The 21,834-nt window shown below is 45.6% G+C and overlaps 1 protein-coding gene across 1 annotated transcript in view; it reads right to left on the reverse strand.

Annotated features, from left to right (window-relative positions):
• Positions 1–21,834, reverse strand: part of SPTB (spectrin beta, erythrocytic) — a 280,750-nt gene that overhangs the window by 126,523 nt on the left and 132,393 nt on the right. The window contains exons 11-12 of the mRNA XM_086937103.1: positions 11,242–11,400; positions 6,932–7,234 (exon numbers count right to left, since the gene is read on the reverse strand). Coding sequence (XP_086793229.1) covers positions 6,932–7,234; positions 11,242–11,400 — 462 coding nt within the window. The remainder of the gene's footprint in view (positions 1–6,931; positions 7,235–11,241; positions 11,401–21,834) is intronic.

Genomic DNA, 21,834 nt, shown 5'->3' on the forward strand with positions numbered 1-21,834 from the left:
CTCTTTCCATATTAGCAATTTGTTCCTCTCATTCCTTACGGCGACCTGAAATCGCAGAGAGGGCCTCCCCTCTAAGCATGGTTTTAAAAGCCTCCCAAAGCACCGTGGAAGAGGCCACCGTACCATTGTTTTCCTCAAAGTATCTATCTATCGAGAGGATGAGTTTCTTTCTAATGTTTTCACAGCGCAGATACCAAGCGTTTATCGGCACAGTTCAGCCCTCTTGTTTGTCTCCAATTGTGAGGTGTGCTAATAACGGCGAGTGGTCCAAGATCTCTCTTGCTAGGTGTGTAACCTCCTGAATTGTAGTGTCGTGGTACTGTGGCGCTAGAAGGTAGTCAATACGGGAGAATGACCAGTGTGGGCCAGAGAAGAATGTGTATTGCGTGTCCCGAGGGTGGCGGGTGCGCCATAGGTCCATGAGACCAAAAGTCTCCAGAAAGTCTGTAAGCCACCTGTGTCCCGTAGGGATGTCTCTGGGCGAGGGTCCCAGATACCACAGCATTTAAGTCACCCCCCAACAGGAGGTGCCCCTCTGGGAGTGAAAGGAGCAGCTTTCCCAGATCGTGGTATGATTGTGTTTGGATACCAGGCGGGATATACACCGTGACCAGGTATATCTTGCGACCCTCCCATGTACCCGACACTGTAGAAAAGCGCCCAGGGGGTCAGTGTCTGGGTGTTCAATAACCAAGGGGAAGATGCGACGAAGCAAGATGCCCACACCCCGGGACCCAGAGGTGAAGCCGGCATGCGCCGCAAAGGAGTAACCCCACCGGTTAAGGGCGTGGCATGTGTTGCCCAGCAAGTGTGTCTCCTGCAGGAGTACGACATCAGGAAGGTGTCTCTTAATAAATTGCAGCACTATGGTTCTTTTAAGCTTGTTCTCCAGCCCATTGACATTCCAGCTAAGTATCTTTAGACTCTTATCCCACTTCATAGCAATGTGTACAACTTCTCAACTTACCCTCCCTGCATTTCCAAACCTCTTGCAAGTGTATGAAGCAACATTTCCTTCGTGAAGCCCTGCGCAAAGTAGCATACATTTCAACAGGACAATAGCATCCTTGGTGTGACCATACCAAACTCCCATAACTGACTCTGACTGCCCCCCACCCCTCCCCACCCACTTCCCCAACTCCCCCCGCCCCCATCCCCCTCCCTGCTCTGCAGGTTTAAAACTACCCACATCACCCCCCCCCCCCAACAGTCCCCTCCACCCTGCTCCCTGCACCGTGGGTTTCGAACTACCCACAACCCCAATTAGCAGAGCGCCTTTCGCCCTGGCCCAAAACTGGGAGTGAGGAAAAGCCCCCCTCCCGAAAGAACTCTGTTAGGGAGACGTGTGCCGGCCCCCACTCCAGCCGCCGCGTCGGCACCGTCCCCTCTTCAATTTGGTACCCTCAGTAGTGGAGCACCCAGAGCATGGCAACAGAGTTAAGTAGTCAGTAGGCAAACGATTGTGCCACCCCTCCAGCCGAGTCAATGTTAACAATTGGTACCAGTACGTTATACATTACAGTTCAGCAGGGCCTGGTCACATAGCTTCGTCTTCAGCGTACGGCAGTACCGCGGAGGGTGTCCCATCTCGGAATGGCAGATCTGGAGCGCCACGAGCGCTGGCTTTGTACGTCCACTTCAGATTTGTCTGCCACGGACCCAGGGGATGTGGCCCGTTGGTCCCTCCACGAGTCCTGATCTTGACGTGCTTGTTCGGCTGAGGCGGCTGTGTCCAGCCAGTTCTGGACCTCCGCCGATGTGGCGAAAAAGAGGGACTTACCCCCCAAGATGACCTTTAGTTTGGCCGGAAAGAAGATCATATACTTTATTCCTTTGTCTCGGAGCGCCGCTTTTACCCCCTGGAAGGATCTCCGTTCCTGCAGGACCTGCAATGTGAAGTCGGGAAAGAACCAGATCGTGGCTCCCTCATACTGCAGGTCTCCTTTTTGCCTTGCCGCCTGCAGGATGGCATCGCGGTCTCTATAGTTCAGTATTTTTGCGATGATGGTCCTGAGCGGCTCCCCCGGCTTAGGTCTGGGGATTGGTGCGCGGTGAGCCCGCTCAACCGTGAAAATATTAGACAGTCTTTTCGGCTTCAGGTGAGTGAGCATCAAGTCCTCCAGGAAAAGTTCTACACTGTGCCCTTCCAATCCCTCCGGCACACCTACTAGGCAAATGTTGCTTCTTCGAGCCCGCCCTTCCTGATCCTCGAGCCGAATGGCCATTTGGCGGTGTTGGTGCACCAGGTCGCTGATTCGGTTTTCAAGCTTCTTACCAGATGCCTGTAGTGCTGCAATGTCCGTCGCATTGGCCTTCGATCTCTCCGTGGTCTTACCAAGATCCGTTCGGAGCAGGTTCACCTCGATGGAGATTTTGTCCATCTTAGTCTCTAGATTTGTGCCCAGCGTCTGGATCGCGGTCATTATGGATGTAAGGGACGGCTCCTTGTGGCCCGCCTGTTCCTCGGCTGCCGCGCCCTTCTGTCCCTGCCCCAGAGGGACTGCGTATTTATCCAGCTTGTTGGTGTGGGTGTTGGTTCCCCCTTTAGGCCTCATGATGAAGGGGGTTACCACCCCTGTGGTCCGCTACCCAGCTGTAGGGTCGTCAGGCCGGGCAGGGCCGGAAAGGCGCTCGCCTGTTCTTACTCTCCTCTAGGTCCCGGTCCCTCCCCCAGCCGGGGGGTCTCCACACGTTGTCCGCTCTCTCGTTTCTACCACTCAGGACCCCGGGGGGGGCCCTCCACATTCATCACCCCAAGTGCCAGACCAGCCGTAGGTACACACCTCGATCTCACGTTCTGGAGGGCACCCCCAGGGGGTCTGCGACCACCCCTCAATTCGGGACCGCAAATGCCGCCACCTCTGGCCTCCCGCCGCTCCAGGGGTACAGGATGCAGCTTCGGCACAGTCCAGCACCACACCGGGAGTATTCCCACCTCACCTCCTATTAATGATGCTGGGTCGCAGGTCCATTTTGCGCGGGCTCAACAGTGATGGGGCAGGGTCCCCCCGGGGCGTCTCCACGAAGGCCCCGCTCTACTGCCACAACTATCGTGCTGTTCTCAGACCACAGCTCCCACGCGGCTGTTTTCTGTTTGCAGTTACAGGCCCACGCTCAGTCAGGCCGATCCCGGTGGATGCACGGTTGAGCTCCTCACCTCCGGTCTCATCCCCGGGTAGGCCGCCGCAAAATGGCGCTGTAGTGGGTGCGTACTGCTCGTTTTTTGCGGTTCCGAGGGAGCCTGCACGGCCTCCCCCCTTCTTTTTCCTCCGCCGGTCGTGTCCCAGGATTCCCTTCAAGCGCCAGACAGGTAGCAGGCCCTCCGGCCAACAGGCCCCTTCAGGTGGGCCGAACACAGTCTAGGCCCCAAGCCGGGGCCTCGATTTTGCAGACGCCCAGCCCAGGGCTCCAGGCAGGACAATACCAGCAGCAGCCAAAGATCAAAGGGGCCGCGACTCGGCTCCCGGGCGGCGGCGAGCTCCGCTTTTCATGCCTGCCGCGAGCGCTCCTTATCAGGGCTCCAGGGCGCTGGTAGAAGTGCACCCTGGTAATGATTTTGGCCCAATCTTTGCGGGGACGGTGTCAGTCCCGGCGGAGCTCGGTACTCAGGCGGCCATCTTCATCAGCACCTGGCCACGCCCCCCGCCGTGTGCTACTCTTGACATTGCTATCTCAAAGAGTGTGCGATGTCTCTTCTACTACCCCTATAGTTTTGGTGACTCAACATCCATGCATCTACCTAACCTTCTCATCATGCCTTTTGAACCTAGAGGACTGTGGGTAGTGTGTCCTTCAGAGATATTCAGCCAAGGATTGTGGCAGTGTGAGAAGTCTGTACCCAGTGGTTCTGATCCTCACATTACTCAGGCCAGAGGCTCATATCTACTAAACCTGGGGGCCATGTTAATAGACAGCAACATGGATATGGTAGATTGTGAAGAACAAGTGGAGACATACACTATTTCCAACCTGCTATGTCCAGTCCCAGGGTGGTCCATGGAGGGCATATCTTGCAATAAGTTGGGGGAGAGGTGGTAGAGGCTGGTTTGGCTATATCATAGCAAGATTGTTTGGAAACATGTGACCTAGTTATTAACAGATTTTGGTTTAATGAGATAGAGGCTTCAGATGCTGAGAACCATTTATTCCAGGTGGATCGCTGATGTCAACATATTGGGGGCCGATTCTGAAAAGGATTCATGACTAGGGGTAAGAGTCCTACAACAGTACCCATTTACATATTCTTACATTGCTTTGTGAATCAGCCCTACTAATAAAAGTTCAAAGTGGGCACAGTCCTTTATCCTTCTACTAATTGTATATCGGTATTCGCTGAATGTTTACATTTTATTCCCATTGTAGATGCTCTGGGGCAGCAGGAGCACGAAAGGGGATTCAGTTTGGTGTGCTGCACTATGTAGGCCTTCCCACTGAGTCCGGGAGAACCTAGACAAGTGATACCAACTGCTTGCAGAGAAACATGACTTGCGATGGAGCATTGTGGACTGTGAGTAGCAGGGCTAAAGTTCTGATTAGATACTCCAGTCCACTGGCACCACATAGCCGGTGCGAGATCACACAAGTTGCTTGTTCTAGAACTGGAAGGACACACTTTATTTGGCATCTCTCAAAGCAAAATTGATACAACCCAATGCCAGGGGGAGTGAAGCTCTTGCAGACATCAGTAGATGTTAGAGTAGGTGGATGAGTGCCAGCTCCAGGAACATTGCAGTTCCTTTGAAGGGGCTGTCATTTTTGGCATGAGTCCTGACTCTGCTCATAGTCAAAATGCGCCGGTATCCACTACAAACTAGGGTAATGCATGTAAGTATTTATTCTGAAAACACAAGACAAACTCACTAATCAAAACCTACTAATTTAACAACTTTGGATTCCAGAGAAGCAATCAATCTAATTTAGAAGAGAGTAGTAACAGGAAACCTGCCGCAAATTATCAGATATCCTGTGTGCAATCTTCTTTTTCCCCAACATCATTTACGCTTTGAGGAATGCAGCTTTCCTGATGGCAGAGCCTTTGCAGGTTCCATTATTAAGAAAACCTCTAGGTGGATCTGACTCCACTATAAATGGTAAATAGAGATTGCAAAATTTAGGGTAGCCCCTTCGACACCATTTCCATCACGTCTCTTTTTTGTTTTGGATTACGATGATCCCAAAAACAATAACTTGGTGAATTTCCTTCATGCTGAGGGAGAAGAAGCCAAGTGCATGGGAGACGCTTATGTCATTTATGAGGATGGACCTCTGCCTTTGGTACCATTTCAACACCATGCTGTTGCCTCACGAAATATGCAAGTGTTTACAAAGGTTGATTTGAGAAAGCATGTGTCTCTTTATCTGAGTATTACTACAATAGCTATTCTCTCTTACAATCTGCTGCAGTATATGGAGTACCTGCTCATACCAGGAAAGTTATTGGAGAATTGACTGCTAGGAACTTGGAGGATACAATGATTATCTTATTAAATTCTAAAAAAAAAAAACAACTGGCCTTATTTTGGAGGACTGTGCACATTCAATTTTAATAGACCAATTTCCAAGATTGATAAGGACAAAGCACTTGAAAAACATTTACGTGAAAAACATAAATATAGAAGAATCTAATTTTGACAATGCAGTATCTATAATTTTTTTCTTAACACAACTCAAAGCAAGTACCAGTGATTCCTAAGCATGGCAAGTGTGCACTAGAAATTGGTGTTACTTACTTTGGCCACAGCAATAATGCTCGATCCGTCACCTAGCAATACCTCTTGGTTTTACATTTTGAGACCAAGGGGAACAAGTCCACTTTAAAAAGAAGCATCCCATACTGTTTATGGTCCAATTTCAGTATGTTGCAACACACAATCATGATTTCCATCTTGCTGGTAATTTGCTTTAAGCAATACTGTTCCAGCAATGCATTTCTTGATGAAGAAAGGGTCACAGGGGTAAGAATTTGACAAAAGAAGCCATGGGCACTATACAATATTTGCCTTGTAGAAAGGAGGAGGTCTTTTGCAATTAACACCAGCTACAGCAGACACCAGGTGTGGACATCACAAGGAAATAAATGTAGATTTTTTTCTCCCTCGTTTTGTTTTATGTTGCTGACTATGCTTTAAGCTAATTAAGAACTGATAAGCCCTGAAACACCATTGCTGGTACCTAGACTTAGAAGTAGGATAGTTCCAAAAGCCATACCACATCCATTTGCCCACATCAGTTGTGAAGACTGAAAGTCAGAAAGAACAATACCTGCAGTACTTAGCCTTCTGTGCACAATACCAGTACACACCAGCAGCCCTTACATAGAACAACCTTCTTCACCAACCAAAACCTTCCGCCAAACAAAAAGGTTTAAAACTTAGAAGTCAACATCAATTCAAAAATGACTCACAAAGCCAGCTTGCATCTCTGCTCAATGCATTTTACTTTCCCCTTCTGTGTTGTATGGGCCAGGGGCAAGTCCACTCATCGTGGGAGCGAATATCAATTTGTCTCTTCTACAGCCTGTTGTAACATAGCATCTCTCATCTCCAAGAGATTCACGCTGCCAACAGAGTGGTAACGTCAGTGTAGCACTAGTATGTCATTCCCTCCCAGATACTAGAAGTATCTAACCCACAATCCACTGGTTCATCAACAAAGGTATCTCTAGAAGAGCCCAAAATACAATAACACAAAACTGTGAGGCTGAAGACACCGTCTGTGCACCAGTCCACACTTATAATAGATCAGCCAGACACTATGCAACTCCAGAGCAGGAGAGCACTCCATATTCAAAGGATTCCTCTAGTTATTGGGCTCCAGGGACCATCTGTAGAGAGAATAACCTACTAGTATAAATCCAATCCTCGCAGCTTGAGGTACTTTCAAGAGAGTAATGTCAAAATACTGCACTATATAAAATTATTCATTCACTTACTTTAACCTCATCCATCCAGTTAATTATTTCCAGCATCTCCTGGAAGAGCCTCTGAAGAGTGAAGTTGATTTCCAGTCTTCCCCGCCGTGCCTTCAACAGCTCCAACAGGTACTCCCAAAGGCGCAGAATGTTATCTTTCCGTGCATTGATGCGCTTAACATCGTGATACCTCTCCCTTTCCAGATCTGCTGCAACATCCACAATCGCTTGCACTCGCTCACCATAGGCGGCAATATCTGTTTCAATGGCTTCCTGCTTCTTCTTTGCTGCTTCCACAGATGGCAAATCATATCCAAAATTATCCTACACAAGAGGAAAAGGAGAAATAGCTGCACACTGAGTTTGATTTCAAGACACCATACCTTTCCCTAAGCCATGAACATGAATGTCTCGCTGGGCAGTTATATATATGGGATCAAAGGTCTTATGCGTCCATTGGCCTTCTTATAACTATATATCACTTTATTAACGCATGGATTGCAGCGGGGGCCTGCGCTGTGCACACATGGCCAATTACACCCAGCTTGCATTCCTTGGTGAATTCCCCATTCCCTCCCTTCAAAACCGACTGATATAGTGCCTTAACATCCTTTACCTGGCCAACAGAAAAATATATGGTTGTTATTATATAGATTCCTGAAATGATTCCTTTGAATTTAGAGAATAACTACATTTTGGATTTTGTTCAACCTGGCTTGCACCCACCACACCTGCCACACTGTAGTGTTATTTCTACTGCTATGATGTAGTTTGTTAATTTTATATCTTGGGGAAAGCAGTGTTTTTATAGTAATTTGATCTGGATATTTGATATTGATGTGGTGGTAATGTGATTTGACATTGTGACATGTTTTTTTTAACCAACAGAAATAAAAAGCATTTTGGGCCACATGCATCATGCATCAGAATCTGCCTGTCCTTTTGACACTCTTGCACCCTTGAAATTGCAATTTAAGTAGCTGCAAATTTAGCGATTATTTAAATAACGATTTTTGCATTTGGGATGATGCATCCCAAATGCAAAAATAGCGGTTGCAAAGGGGCAGATTCTGCTAATCTGGCCCTTTGCTACAGCTATTTTCAATGATGCATGTGGCCCTTAGAAACAGTCTTATCGTTTCAATTTTCTGTTCATTCAATTATTGTTACATATTCTCAAGTACATACACAAAGAAAATCAATTCTTCTGTTTATGTCACGCATGTGTTTTAAAATCCATCCTACAAGATTATCTAATCAATGATCTGAACTTCAATACTAGAAAGTACAATGGTCTTGTATGATGGCTCCATCCAGATAATATTAGTAATGAGAATATAATGATGCCCATTTAATAGTGCTCAAGTCAAAGGCGAAGGCAAACATGCCACATTTTTCTAATATTTTACTACAAAGGGGAACTCATGCCTCTCACCCTGACACAAAGGGCGGATGGGACATTCTATCAACCTGGACAGTAAGGAATTTTTTTACATTTTTTACAGACAACATGAAATGTATTCATGAGTGTGTGGAAGAATACAGCACAAGTGACATTGACCAAGGCTGAGACCCTGGGATTTATTGAAAAGTCATGAGGACTGGAGTGCTGTTCTCCAAGGGGATCAGACGTAGAAGTAGCTTGGTAGCTAAATTTGGAAACTTTTGTAACTTGTGTAGGAAAGCTTTCTGTACTCATTGATATAAACTGTTGGCATATTGAAGCTGGGAGAGCACAAGCACAGTTGTTGCTTGAACACTGCATGAGCGGTGTAGTTTGGGGGAGATCAATTGTAACATTGTGAAGCATGTTTACTGATTTTACTAGACATATATTAGTGGCTCCAGAGTATGATCCACATCTAAAGAAACCTCCTAGACTATTTTTGTGTTTGTGGGGGGAAGTCCCATAGTCCTGCAGGTCAAGTTCATGTTTCCTGTGCAGGTGTCCAATTTCCACATGTAAGGATTTTGGTTTTGTCTGGTTGAGTTTCAGGGGGTTGGCCGCCATCCACTGTGATTATCCATGGTGCTAATCTTGATTTTCTGGTGTCTGTGAGCCTCTTGAGTTTTTAAAATGATCTGCCTAGCAGTAACATGACATGCTGGAGTCCATCCTCCAGCAAGTCATGTTACAATGCAGTCAGGTGTCTGAGGTAGATAATGAAAGGAAGGGAGAGATGCTGAGCGCTGAGAGATACCAGCATCCAAGTGGTAGGGTTTGGATGCAAATGAAGGGAGTGAGATCACATGGCTCCAGTTGGATAGGAAAAAAACTATCAAATCCAAGCCATTTCCTTGGAGAGCCACATGTTCAAGCTCGCCATTAGTGTTGGGGGGTGGGCTATGTCAGAAATTACAGAAAGGCCCACCACGGTCAAAGTGGTTGCTCATTGGCAGCCGCGGCTCGTGGAGGAAGTTCCGTGGGGCAGGCAGGCGGGACGGTGGAGGGGCAGGGTGGGGGGTGATAAAAACCGGAAAATGGATGATTGCAGGTAAGTAAACAATTAAATTAATAAAAAAAAATTTCGTCCCGTGCCCTGCATCGCAAAATGCAGTTTGAGCTGATTCTGCTCACTTGACTAAACAGAAAAGGCTGAGACTGTCCCGGGACACCTGACAAAATCAATTCTTCCTTCTATGAATCCCTGCATTTGTATGTAGGCTGGCTTTTCAAATTTCTGCAAGTATATTCAGTTTGCTATTGGTCTATAGTTTGCATTTGTATCTTTGCTCTGTCCAGGCTTTTTTGAATTTGGTTTGATAGAGCATTTGAGCGCTTTCAGCATTATACCCTGGTTAAGTGAGTTTAAAAAAAATATATATGCTGTTTCTGTGACAGTAGTGATAGATATGATTTCCTTGAAAATATGGGGGGCATAGGTCAGCTGGTGATCCCGATTTTTTGTTATGTGCTACTTTTTCTTTAAAGGACTTGTCAGATAATGGGGAGATGGTGTTTCCTTCAGTTGTGGGGGACAGTGCTGAGGTTTCATGGTGCGTGTTGTTTCTTGGAATCTTTGAACTGATGAGCGTGGTAACTCTTTGGCTTTTTATTTATGAAATGAGTGTACCAAGCATCATTGAGCATTTTTGAGATGACAGATTGAATGAAAAAGCAGCAGGATCATTAGATTCCAAAAACCTTCTTTTCCTGGGTATAATGCAAAGACAAGAGATTTAATATTTCTTTTTTTCCTTTCTAATGGTTGCTTTGAAAAGTTGCATTTAACAGGTGTATTGGGGTCTACTGTAGTGATCTAGAGTTTTCCATCACTTGTGTGTGAATGCTCTATTAGTGGTTTGAGCTCCTTAGTGAACCATTTGGATGGCTCCTGCAAGTTGAGTGTGGCTCTTTTTACCCGAAGATGGTCATTTCAAAGGCATCTGACAGCTGGTATTATGACTGTATATGCAAATTAATTTGGGTGTTCCATAATTGTATGATGATTTGCATGTTCTGTATTTTGAAAGTGTCTTGATCAACTGCTGTGAGGTTTTGCCGCTGGCTTGCTTTCGGAAGGCACGTGTATGGCGAGTTGTATATATTATGCATGCCCCTACTACACCAGGCAGTTGATATGCATGAACTTTTATTATTAATGCTAGTATGACTCCCTTATGTGTCAGTCTGGGTTAAAGTTCAAGCCTCCAGGTCCAACATTTTAACCAGTGGATCACATCTCCTCTTTTTGTTTCATCTGTGCCACTAGGAGTGATCAGCTGGGCAGTGGATAATGTTACATGCTTTCATGTAGAAATTAGGCCTCTTAAACTAGTTCTGTACTAGCATGGTTTGAAGTGCTTTCTGAGGCCAGTGCTTTAGCTTAGAGTTAAGTGTGTATAGCATTATTTCTCATTTGGTCCAGAGTGTGGTAGCATGTTGGTAATTTGATCTCTGTGTATTGCGGGGTAGTACCAATGGAGAGCTCTAAGGGAGAGGTAGATTTCACTAAACCCACACACATGCAATGTTGGCAATGAATGTGAATGGAATGGCATGTACGCTTTCATCTGTCCCACTCATAAGATCTCTCTTAGAATCCGTGCAATGGGCCCTATTGATGAAACCGTCAGAGGCCCTGAGAAGGAAGTCCATGCAACCCTCATTCAAACCCAGGTAGGTCAATATTTAGTAGGCAACCTAAAACCAGCTAGAACAATGACTCATACGTCCAAAGGCCAGCAATTTCAAATTAATTTAGGAACTTTAAAGAGCTACCTTAAAGTTTGAAAATGTTACTTAAGTTAAATGTACACATTGCATTTTCTACGGATCAAGTACTCTGCAATAACTTTAGCAATGATTTTTATCTGTTAATGGTAAATACCTGTGAAACAAGATGCTGATTTTCGCTGATCCAGGCCTCTCGCATAGCTGCCTTGCGATCAAATCGTCTTGCCAACTGTTCCAGTTTCTCTTGTCTAATAAGTTCCTGTCTCAGAGCTAGTTCACGTTCATGTTCAGCCTTCTCCAGGCACTCCCAGGCCTGTAAAAAAAAGAAGTCAGCAAAATCCCCAAATTGATGATGACTAAGGTGTAGTGTGTATATGGGCATAGATTTTGGTATGTTGTGGAGATATTCAATATAGCATGGCACTGGTTTTAAATACCAGTCTACTATATCATAGCTGGGTATCTACACTTCTGAAAGTTATTACATTGGCCTACTGAGCAACAGATGAAACAATAAAAGAGAAAAAAAGCTAAATGTGAAATAACATAACAATCTTAAAAAACTAATGTTCACTCTTCATCGACGTGTGTTTGTGCGGAAGAAGACAGCAGAACACTGAATTTGCAAACGAGAACAGAACTGGGAAAATTGACTATATTTCTGGTGTTAGAAAATGATAAATTAAAACTGTATTTTTTAACAGGCGGATTTTCTTACTACCAACTGTACTGTAATGAGTTCTTATTGATGTTTCTGTGTATGTGCTTTTATGGTCGTTTTTATAGGAACCGAATAAAGCTTATTGAAATGAAATGAAAAATGATACATTAAAACCATTTAAAACTCTGAAGTTGATATTTCATCTAACAAAGAATGAACAGTAAAATTATCTTAGATGAAAAGGGTGACTGAAGAATTCTTTGACATCATGACAGCCAGGGGACATATGAGTGATGCAGTATTGATAAACTGATGTTTAAGGATACCCATCAGGAAACTTGTTACTCTGTGACAATAATGCACTTGAATAAAAGACTCAAAACAAATATCAAACAGTAAGTTGGACTACTGAAACAACAATATGCCTTAGGCTGCAATATGTCTCAGATAAAATGTGGAAACAAAAGCTTGAGGGTTTAATAATAATGGATGCATATTAGCACCCGCCAAGTTGAACAGCTTAAGGCCGATATACTACAAAAAATCAATTTTACTACTGTCCTTACTCTTAAAAATATCACCAGACAATTATTTTTAAATGGCTTAGCATTGTGACATCGATGTTCTTTACCTACAGAACTGTGGTTTAAAAAGGTCTCCACCACTGGAAAGCATATAAAGCTAAGAAATTGGAAATCAACAAGGAAGGTTAAAATAAAGGTTTGGGTAGAAGAAATGGGAATGTTAACTAAATTAGAAAGAGTTACCATGAATGCTGGGGGAATGGAGGATGAGGTCCAGTAAATCTGCGAAAACTACACAGAATGTTTGAGGGTCTAATGAATTAACTGGGAAGATAATTAGCTATATATTGTATCTTATTGTTTTTCCAGACTCTTAAATTCTTAATATACACAGTCAGTTTAATTGACAAAATAAGAATATCTGTTGTTAAAAAAATATTTTTGGATAAAAAAAGGCAAGTATTTTTGCTATTCGTCAAAACTTTAAACTACAGAAATGTAAGTTACAGATGCTGAAGTTTTGGACCTATAGCTGCTTTGAATAACAATGTTTATATATTTTTAGGTCGAGCTGGCGTTGGAGCGCGAAGCGCTCCCGCCAGCGCGAGTACTATAGTCATTGTGCTAACTGGCAAGGGAGATAGAGCTGTGAACGAGCGGCTAGTGGCCTGTGCACGAGCCGATTCAGCTCTGTGAACGCCAACGTGCACGCTCACGGCGTCACGCTCCTGCCCTCCGGCGTCTCTTCCGAGGCGCGCTCCAGGCCGACTTGCTTTGCGTGTACGTGCTCCAGCGTTTCTGTGTCCAAGGAGGTAGACGGCATGTGGTAAGTGAGGGCCGGGGATTTGTTTGCTTATTTATTGTGGCTTTACAGCTTCGAAAGTACGATTTCAATCTGCAGCTATCTTCCTTGTTTGTTTTTTCACTTCAGCGGGCCTTTGTAATTTTTTTTAGGCTGAAATTGTGCACGTTTTGATTGTCTACCTTCTCCATTGTCCTTTCTCCACTTGTTCCTATGTATGTTTATTTCACGTTGCTTTTTTTCTAAATAAATGTTTCTAATGTGTGTTTCATGTGTCTTGTATGTGTTCTTCTTAGTTTGTTTTTGATTGGAAAAAAAAACGTTGCCAGTGGTAAGTCTGGCTTTGATAAACAAACAGAAATACAGACATTCACAAATGCTGATTCCATGCTTTAACACATTACATTCAGGACTATCTGTCAGTGGTTGTTGTAATGAGGCTTTTTTGGTTTTGGAGAGCCTCTATGAAATCTCTGTTCTTCAGTACTTTATATTTTGAGCCCACAGACTGCGGTGCACTTTCATTGAAAACCTACTTTTATTTTCCTTGAAGCTCCGATTGAACAGTCCCCTCCCAAACGTGAGATTAGAAAGGAACCCTTACCAGACAGTAAGTTCTTTTTTTAGCGTCTATTTTTAGTGAAATGTAGGCTCATACTGAGGAGGCGGCTTGTACAGACTCACCCAGTAAAACGGTGGAGCTGAGAAGTCGCCGATGACGCATGTTTTTTTTTTAACATGTTTGGATTTAAATCATTGCTTTTGACCCACATTGCTTCTAGAACCGATGCAAATAAATGCTTTTGTATTTCCTTTTTAACCCATTATATTTTGGCCTCTTCTGTTGGAAGTTGTGGTTTTGACCAAGGAGGGCAAATTTGGTTATTTCTTTAAAATGTGGTGCTTATTATCCTGACCTGGAGTGTGGTCTTCCCTAGTGGTCTACGCTGGGTCTCTTTCATAGCTTTGATACTCATACAAGGTGGTGTTTCCGAAACCAATCCGCCATATATGCGACACGAATCGAAATCATGCAGCGAATAACTTGTCTACTTACTCAGTACTAAGATGTTCCTCAGAGGAGGTGCTCAGTTGTAAATACTGTGCTACATACATTTCGAAGTGTCTTCTGTGCAACTCTGACGTTCACAACTCTTGTGAATGGCAGACCATTGCAAATCAGGTATTGTCGAATCCTTCAACCTCGTTTTCGAATCCTTTAGTTCACTGTTGCAACCCTAAATCTTCAAAAGGTGGATTTCCTTCTTTTGCTTTTTTCTAGTCCAGGGTCTCAATCCTTTTCTATTACCAGAGCTACTTTTGGTCGATTAAATTTGAGGAAAAGTGGCAGAAATGGTGCATTTTAACACACATTTTTCATTATATATTCAGTTATATTACCTTTTAAAGCATAGTAAATGACCTTACAGTGCACCAGGATTATTACCGTCTTTCTTGGGAATCTTCAATGATTCCCTCACTGTTACTCTCCAACAGTGCCCCTCTCCCATGTATTTCTTATTTTTAAGTGCTACGCAAACGAATGATGGACGTAATGCTGAATAATTCATACATTCACCCTCAGTCAAGAGATCTGGGTTAAACCCTTTATTCATTTACTCACCATGCCACTCAAGTTTAGACCCAGCCATATGCAAATCAGTCTTGACCCTGTGCCTCATGAGAACAGTCCAGACCGAGCTGCCAAGCCAGGTCCTCACAGGACCGGAAACAAGCATCCTATGACTGGTTTCTGGGTATTACCCTTGATCAGCCAGGCTAGCTTGAATCCAGTGGCACAGTGAGCAAGGGACCCACGTCTGGGCATACCCGTCCCACTTAGGGCGAAAAGTTCTACACAAACAAATGATGGCTGGGCTGGGTCTAAACTGGAATTGCATGGTGAGCAAAAAAACGATGGGTTTAGCCCAGATCTCTGTACTGGGGTGAATGTATAACATTGTTATGCATTCTGTCCATCAATTGTTCTTTTTGCATTTGTCACCCCGAGTGGGACGGGTATGCCCAGACGTGGGTCCCATGCCCTCCATGCCACTAGAGTCAAGCTATCCTGGCTGATGAGGGCTGAAGGCCCGAAACCGGTCCTAGGATGCTTGTATTCAGTCCATGGAGACCTTGCCTGGCAGTTCGGGCTGGGCTGTTCTCATTGGGTGCAGGGTCAAGACTGATTTGCATATGGTTGGGTCCAAACTGGAATGGCATGGTGAGCAAAAAATCGATGGATTTAGTCCCAGATCGCTGTACTGGGGTGAATGTATGGCATTGTTCTGTATTCTGTCCATCAATTGTTCTTTTTGCACTTGTCACCATGTGTGGGACAGGTATGCTCAGAAGTGAGTCCCTGCTCTCCATGCCACTGGAGTCAAGCTATCCTGGCTGATGAGGGCTGAAGGCCCGAAACCGGTCCTAGGATGCTTGTATTCAGTCCATGGAGACCTTGCCTGGCAGTTCGGGCTGGGCTGTTCTCATTGGGTGCAGGGTCAAGACTGATTTGCATATGGTTGGGTCCAAACTGGAATGGCATGGTGAGCAAAAAATCGATGGATTTAGTCCCAGATCGCTGTACTGGGGTGGATGTATGACATTGTTCTGCATTCTGTCCATCAATTGTTCTTTTTGCATTTCTTTTTTTTAAAGCACCTCTCATACCAGTTTAGGTTGTGTGAGCACTTTACATCGCACACACGCATACAGAGACAATGAATCATACATGTGTAAATTAGTGTAGAGAAATGTTACATAAGACAAAGGGGACTACAAGGTGTAGGATTCACTTGTCGTCCATACTGCTAGGCATTTTTTTTTTTTTTAAAGAGTGCTTGGTTTAGAGAAGCTCAAATTCAGGAGTCGGACCATAACAGTGGTTAGGTTTGTCTTTATTAATAAGAATTTATATCTGCCCAAACTTTTTTTAGCAACATTACGATGATGAAAGAATGGGAAAAGCATAACTTTCTAACCTGTACCGTGCAGTTTGAATGCTGCTCTTGATGGCCGATCATAACTCACTGTGCTAGAGTACGATTGTAACTTACAAACTGCCCAGTAACAAAAAGATCTCTGTGACAAAAGCTGTTACTCACTGAGTTATGCAAATAAAATATTGTTCTGTGATTTGCATGTTACATGTTCTTTGCAGCAGGTATATTAACTCTTTGGGAGAGGTGTGGCGCCGCGGCCAGGGCGACCGATGCGGGAATCTGGGGCTCACTGTTCGATTCCCTGCACCGGCGGCAGATTAGCCCAGCACCATGTGACTCTGGGCAATAGCTTGCTTAATCTTCCCAACGGCCCCCAGCGCCTGGAGACCCTTACGGGTGACTCTTCACGCTTTACAAATGTGGATTATTATTACTATTACCTTCGATGAGTCAAAATTGCCATTAGACAAAACTCTTATCTCTCTCCAGCAGGTACATTAATCACCAGGGTTATCTTAACACTTTTATTGCTGCGTGAAAAATGCTGGATTTACAAGTAATTCTGCAGCGCTGCTTTTTAAACTGCAGCACTTGTAGAAAACAGTTCCACAATAACAAAACTGGCCCGCACACTTCCAATCTTCCAAGGAAATGCCCGGTGCGACAAGTCCGGACCGGCCTTGATAGAAGATGTCATCAGTGATGTAATATGTGTGGTAAAAAGCAGTGCATGGCGAGGGCTGCGGCCAACCCTGTGCATGCAGCCAACTGCACGCTGTGCATGGCCTTCGGCCTTGCGTGCCGGAAGGGTTAGCCACAGGGCCTGCAGCCAATTCCTCCAGCCAACCACGCACTGCCTTTGGCAGTGCACTACGGGGGTGGGCTGTAGGGCCTGGCCGAGCCAGCCCCAACATGCAGATAAACAGAAGCTGCACACGGCCTTCGGTCTTGCGTGGTGTGGGGTCGACAGAATGGCTTGGCCTGAAGCCAGACCCTGTGGATAACCCTTCCTCAAAAGCAGCCGACCTAGGAGGGGGCATGCAGACCCCTCCCCAAGCATATTTTGGCCCTGGAGACCCCTTCCCACAGGGCCGCCACATTTTTTTAGATACGGGGTTACTCCCTAGGCCTTATTTCAGCCCCATGGGCTCCTTCTCCCAGGGCCCGGCGTTTATTGTAAGTGGGTTATGCAACCCACCATCTCCCAGGCTCGATTTTTGTCCCTGGGGACCCCATCTCCTGTGGTATGCCAAATTTAGAAGGGGCACATGACACCTTCCCCATATTTCAGCCCCATGGGCCTTAACTCCCAGAACTTAGCCTTATTGTAAATGGGGAGTTGGTACGCAGCCCCCTCCCGGACCGATATCTGGCACCTGGGACCCCATTTCCTGAGGCCCGGCCATATTTAGAAGCAGATGGGGGAACTGCATCCACCACGGCCTATTTGAATATTAATTGTGATGGGGAGCGGTGTAACCCCCCTCTCCAGGCCGATTTCGGCCCTGGGACCCCATCTCCTGGGGCCCAGCCATATTAAGAAGGGGGCACATGACACCTTCCCCGGAACGTATTTCAGCCCCATGGGCCCTAACTCCCAGGGCTTAGCCTTATTGTAAATTGGGATTTGGCACGCAGCCCCCTCCCGGACCGATATCTGGCACCGGGGACCCCATTTCCCGAGGCCCGGCCATATTTAAAAGGAGATGGGGTGGACTGCATCCCCCACAGCCTATTTGATTATTAATTGGAGAGGGGAGCTGTGTAGCCCCCCTCTCCAGGCCGATTTCGGCCTTGGGGACCCCATCTCCTGGGACCCTCCATTGCGCACTGGGGCATGTAGCGCCATGAATGAACGGGGAGGGGGCAATGAGGCTTCCCCCCTCCCCCTCCCCCCCTCAGCAAATATTAGCCCTGGGGACTCCATCTCTGGGGCATTGCCAGTATGTGAAGGGGGCACACAGTCCCTCTCCCTGGACCGACATTGGCCCAAGGGATCCTATCCCCCAGGGCCTGCCCTTTAAATGATGGATGCCCTGGAGCTCACCCAGGAAACCCACTGCCTCTTTGTTTAAGGCTGCGGGTGGGCCCCAGTGACCCTGAGGCCCAAGCTGGCTCCCTGTGTCGTACGATTTCCACTTTTCAGTAGGAACTGTTATTTTGTTATACAACACAAAAGTTAGGATGGTGCCAGACTGATTCAGTGCACCCCCTCAGATATGTTGCCCTATAGACTGGCTAGCTCACACTTCCACCATAAGTACCCCGAAACCTGGCAAGGTAACAAATCATTTGGGTAACCTCAGAACATGACTCCCTAAGGAATCATAGTAACAAATCTGGAACCTTTTCTCTCAGTCACTCATGCTCACTCAGAGATATACAAGAAATACCCAAGAGGGTGATAACAACATTTGAGCCATTGCGGTTTTTAGGTCTCGCGAAGAGAGAGACCTAATGCCGTCCATCCACAAAGCTGACTTTTACGATCCGGATTTTCGGAAGTGCACGCCTCGTGCATGAGCTTATGCCTATTCTGCCTATCAGCCTTTCACTGACTGGCTCTTCAAAGGCTCTGCTCCCTGCCCCCCGCCTGCACTTCACGGCCGCTTGCTAATCTCCCCGTGACTCCCCCCTCACCTCTCCCACTGGCCAACAGTCACTTCAAAGCCATATGTTGCTTCCCCCAGCGGGCTCGGCCTCACTTACTTCTCCTCCCCCCTAATTAGGTGTTTGACTGACAGGAGCTCTGCTCCATCAACCCGACCTCCATTACGCCCCCACAAACATGTTTTTATAGCACCTCCTTTACAATAAACTATTAATATTTACGTACCATCCTACATCTGCCACATGCGGCGCCATCACTTATATTACAACAGCCCAGCAGCAGTGCTTTCAGACCCCTCCTGCCTCCTCCACGCAGCATGCCGAAGCACCTTTATTTATTTCATAGCAGCTGTGCTTTCAGCCCCCTCCAGCCTCTCCACACAGTATGCCCACTCCTCCCGCCTCCTCCACACAGCATGCCGAAGCGTCTTTATTTCATATCGGCGGCGCTTTCAGACCTTGGTGAAGCACCTTTATTGTTGCAGCAGACCTCTTGTGATCTCTTCCTCCACATCACTGGCTCGCTCTGCCTGTCTTACTCGCCCCTCCCCCTCCACAGAGCATCTCGCAATCCTTATTGTCACCTCGGCTTGCATTCACGGCGATTTGATCTAGTGAGCTGCGCGCCAATGCTTGTTTTTGTAACATCTGCTTTGGAAAACATAAAAAGGCACCTCTCACCGTTTTCAGTCTCACCACTCTAAAAACAGGACATGAGCTCAATTTCCCGAAATCTGCTGGGGCAGCTGGTGAAAACCCGGGACGCCTGGTCACCCTACATTGCTGGCCAATGACTTGTGCACAGTCTATGGACTAAAGTACGTGTTTAGGGCTGAGACTGCTCATGCAAATAACAAGTGCGTGCAGACAGCAATGGAGCGCTCCAACCCTGTGGTTCATTTTATTAAAATCAAAGAGTGCATTGCACCCAGAAGAGGCTAACAAAGCGGAAAGAAGTTTCTGTAGCTTTTGCTAAATAAAACATTTCTGTAAATGTGGGCTTCCTTGGAGTGTGTTGGCTAAGTCTTGAAAATGACCAAGGAGATGGTGCAGCACGTGGCACAAAGTCAGTTAGCCCTATTTCTGATCTCCGCCTACTTAAAGTTTAATGTACCCTTAATTCAGCTGTAAAGAATATCACACAATGCTTTGTTTTCGTCATTGTATTTTTACCGCGGCTCCTTTGATGTGCGTACATTTGCCATCAGCCACTTAGCCACTTTGTGTGCGCGCGCCGCCTCTGCTGCCAGGCTTCAGCACACCAGGCTGCACACCCCCTCACCCCCAGTCACTTCATCCGCGTCCACTTCGCACGCGCTCTGCAGGTCATAAACAGGACCATCTGCTCCACTCCCAGCGCTGCATGACCGTCTTCAAAGCAAGCTTGTAACACGAGCTGCCCTCAGACGTTCCAAGACACACACTTTTCATGCTTCTGAGGTCGATATCATGAGCCCCGTTGCATTGACACACACTGCCCTCACACACACAAGTTACTGTCACACACACAATGCTCTCAGACACACAGGCTGCTCACACACACAGGCACTGTTCACACACAGGCACTGTTCACACACACACAGACACTGCTCACACACACACAGACGATGCTCACACACAATTATTTTCAATCACTTTTATTTAAGTATTATTTAAAAAAATTAAAAGCCATTGTTATTTGTAATATCAATACATCTAAGTCAAGTAAATACAACATATGTTGCTTTACAAATGCTATAGGTGTCACATTTGCGAAAGTTATAACTATTGGCATTGCAAATGACAAAGCTATTAATTTAGCTATTTTCAAAACCAACACATAAATAAAAAAATTATCATTTACAAGACCAATAGCTCAATCTTTCATAATGCGAGACCTATTGCATTGCAAATGCTTGTTTATTTATTTATTTGAGTTTTATATAGCATTGGCTAGACCTGGAGGTATCAGAGCGCTGTATATGAGGATCAGAGTTACAGGTTACAAGTTACATTTGTTCCATGAGCAAAATAAAGCAGGAAAAAAGAAAGCAAAGTTACGGAAATTCGTCTGGGGAGGGAGAGGTAAGTGGGAAAAAACAGGGAGACGGGGAGAAACTGTGCCCAATGTCCGGCTGGGTAGGTGACGGCCAAGGGGATGAACCAGGCCCAATCTCTTCAATAGCTGAACTCGAGCTATTCCACCGGTGCATTGGACAAAGCGCTCGGACTCCGCTGTCAGGATAATGATCAGGTGCAATCAGTGAAAGTCATATTAAAGCGGGGGAGTTGGAGAGATGAGATACCGCAGTCCGAACAAAATCCATTTATAGAGGGGTGTTCTGAATATTTTCCATCAACATTTCAAATACAAGATCACATTGCTGGTGTATGGACTTGGTGGCAGACAAACTGACATTCAAATCTAAAAGATGCACTTCAGTTCTGGTTATAACATAGTCAGACCAGTGGAAAGCGAGTGCATTGACTCTCTTTTCCAGGTTCAAGTAGAAGAATTGCACTGCCCACTAAAAGGGAAGTGTGTTCTTTGTTCACTCTATGAATACAGGATAACCCCTCATAGATTACCGCTCACAAGGTACATGTCCGGTACCTAAAAACTAAATCACTGTAGGCATTTTATTCCACTTTATCAACACAAAAGTTCAGTCTTTTTTGGAGCTAGGTAATTCCAGAATGATCCAAGTTCACCTTCGGTTTGCGTGGATTGGGGTATCTCAACCCAAGGCATATTATCTAGAGTCATTGGCTAAGTTTGTCTGCTTGTTTTGCCACCACTTCGAGGAAGTGATTACAATTGATCAGGTTACCAGCCCCTTTTTGTCAAAAAATCAGGAGACAGAAAAAGGTCAGATCATCTGGGTGCTGCTTTTTTGCAGTTCCCCAAAACTTGAATACATAACATTTAATCTCTGGCCAGGAATTATAGAGGGACAATATTTGTGCTAAATAGTGCTTGCTAGAGGATGACATCAGTTCAGAACTTTGTTACTTTGATGATGTAGTCTGACTTCCAGCAGCTGGTGGGATGATTGGATGGACTAGCATTGAGAAGGGTAGCAAACGTCATATAGTATGGTGTCGAGTCAAACAAACTTTTTTTTAAATTGCTAAATGTGAGATGATCCTGTCTTTGAACTACAGTTTAGAAAACATATATGTTCTTAGAGTTGGAATTGTTCATCCCAAACTTGGAATTTAAACTCCT

This window comes from Lissotriton vulgaris, chromosome 9 (assembly GCF_964263255.1).
Source record: "Lissotriton vulgaris chromosome 9, aLisVul1.2, whole genome shotgun sequence".
Classification (NCBI taxonomy): domain Eukaryota; kingdom Metazoa; phylum Chordata; class Amphibia; order Caudata; family Salamandridae; genus Lissotriton; species Lissotriton vulgaris.